The sequence below is a fragment of the Parus major genome, chromosome 23, assembly GCF_001522545.3.
Source record: "Parus major isolate Abel chromosome 23, Parus_major1.1, whole genome shotgun sequence".
Taxonomy (NCBI): domain Eukaryota; kingdom Metazoa; phylum Chordata; class Aves; order Passeriformes; family Paridae; genus Parus; species Parus major.
In genome coordinates this window covers 5,677,124-5,678,043 of record NC_031791.1, presented here as the reverse complement: position 1 = coordinate 5,678,043, position 920 = coordinate 5,677,124, and the positions used below count along the sequence as shown (strand labels likewise).

Here is a 920-nt window from a genome sequence, read left to right as displayed (position 1 = left end):
GGGCAGGGAATGAGGGAGGGATGGGCTGGGAATGCCGGATGGATCCAGCAGCCCCAGAGCCGGGTGAGGGGGGATCGGTGTCTGTGCCCCCCTCCCCGCACTGCCCTGGGGTGGGGGCTCCCCCGACCGTGCTGGGGCCGGCTGATGGGGGGGCTCGGGAAGGCTTGGGGGTTCTGAGCGGCCCCCCAGCACCCGGGGGGGGCATCTCATCCCTCCAGCCTCTGCCAAAGAGGGGGGGGCACGGGAAGGACGAGACCCCCTTCTCCATCCTGAGAGCCCCACGTGCACAAAACCCCAGAGCCCCCCTAAACCACCCACGCAGGCAGCAGCGACCCCCTCCCCCCCAGCCAGACCCCCAGGCAAATCGGGGGAAAAAAAAAAAGATAATAAAAAAAGGGATGATGTTTCTCCAAGCCCACTCTCAGCCGCTCCCACTCACCCAGCGCCTTCATGTACTCATCGAAATTGTTGGTGTCCACCAGCTTCCAGGTGCCCACGAAGGCGTCCACCATGGCTGGGGGGCTCGGGGGGGCCGCAGGCGCTCGGGGTCCGGCCGGCTGCGAGCGTGGCACCGCCTGCAGCTGCTCCGGCCCCGCAGCCGCCTTAAATAATGTCCTCATCACATGATTGGAAAGAACACTACGCGCTCCAGAAATACTCCCCGGCAGCGCTGCCAGCGGCCACCCCGGGCCGGCCACCGCCCCCCGGGCCGAGCCCCCGGGGCTGCGGCTGCCACGGGCACGGCGGAGAGCGGCCCTCGTGTGCCGGCTGTGCCCGGGCACTGCGGGGAGCGCGGTGTGCCCGGCCCCGGTGGTCCCGGGCTGCCTGGGGAGGGGCGGGTGCCACCCCTTGGCACGCTCAGGGCACGGCGACGGCGACAGCCGCGATGTCCTTCAGGGACACTGAGCGGCGGGGACGGG

The 920-nt window shown here is 69.9% G+C and overlaps 1 protein-coding gene across 1 annotated transcript in view; it reads right to left on the bottom strand.

The window, feature by feature from the left end:
- Positions 1-657, bottom strand: part of FABP3 (fatty acid binding protein 3) — a 3,894-nt gene extending 3,237 nt beyond the window's left edge. Inside the window, exon 1 of the mRNA XM_015648987.1 lies at positions 440-657. Within this exon, the coding sequence (XP_015504473.1) occupies positions 440-620 (181 nt within the window). The 5' untranslated portion in view covers positions 621-657. The remainder of the gene's footprint in view (positions 1-439) is intronic.
- Positions 658-920: the final 263 nt, after the last annotated feature.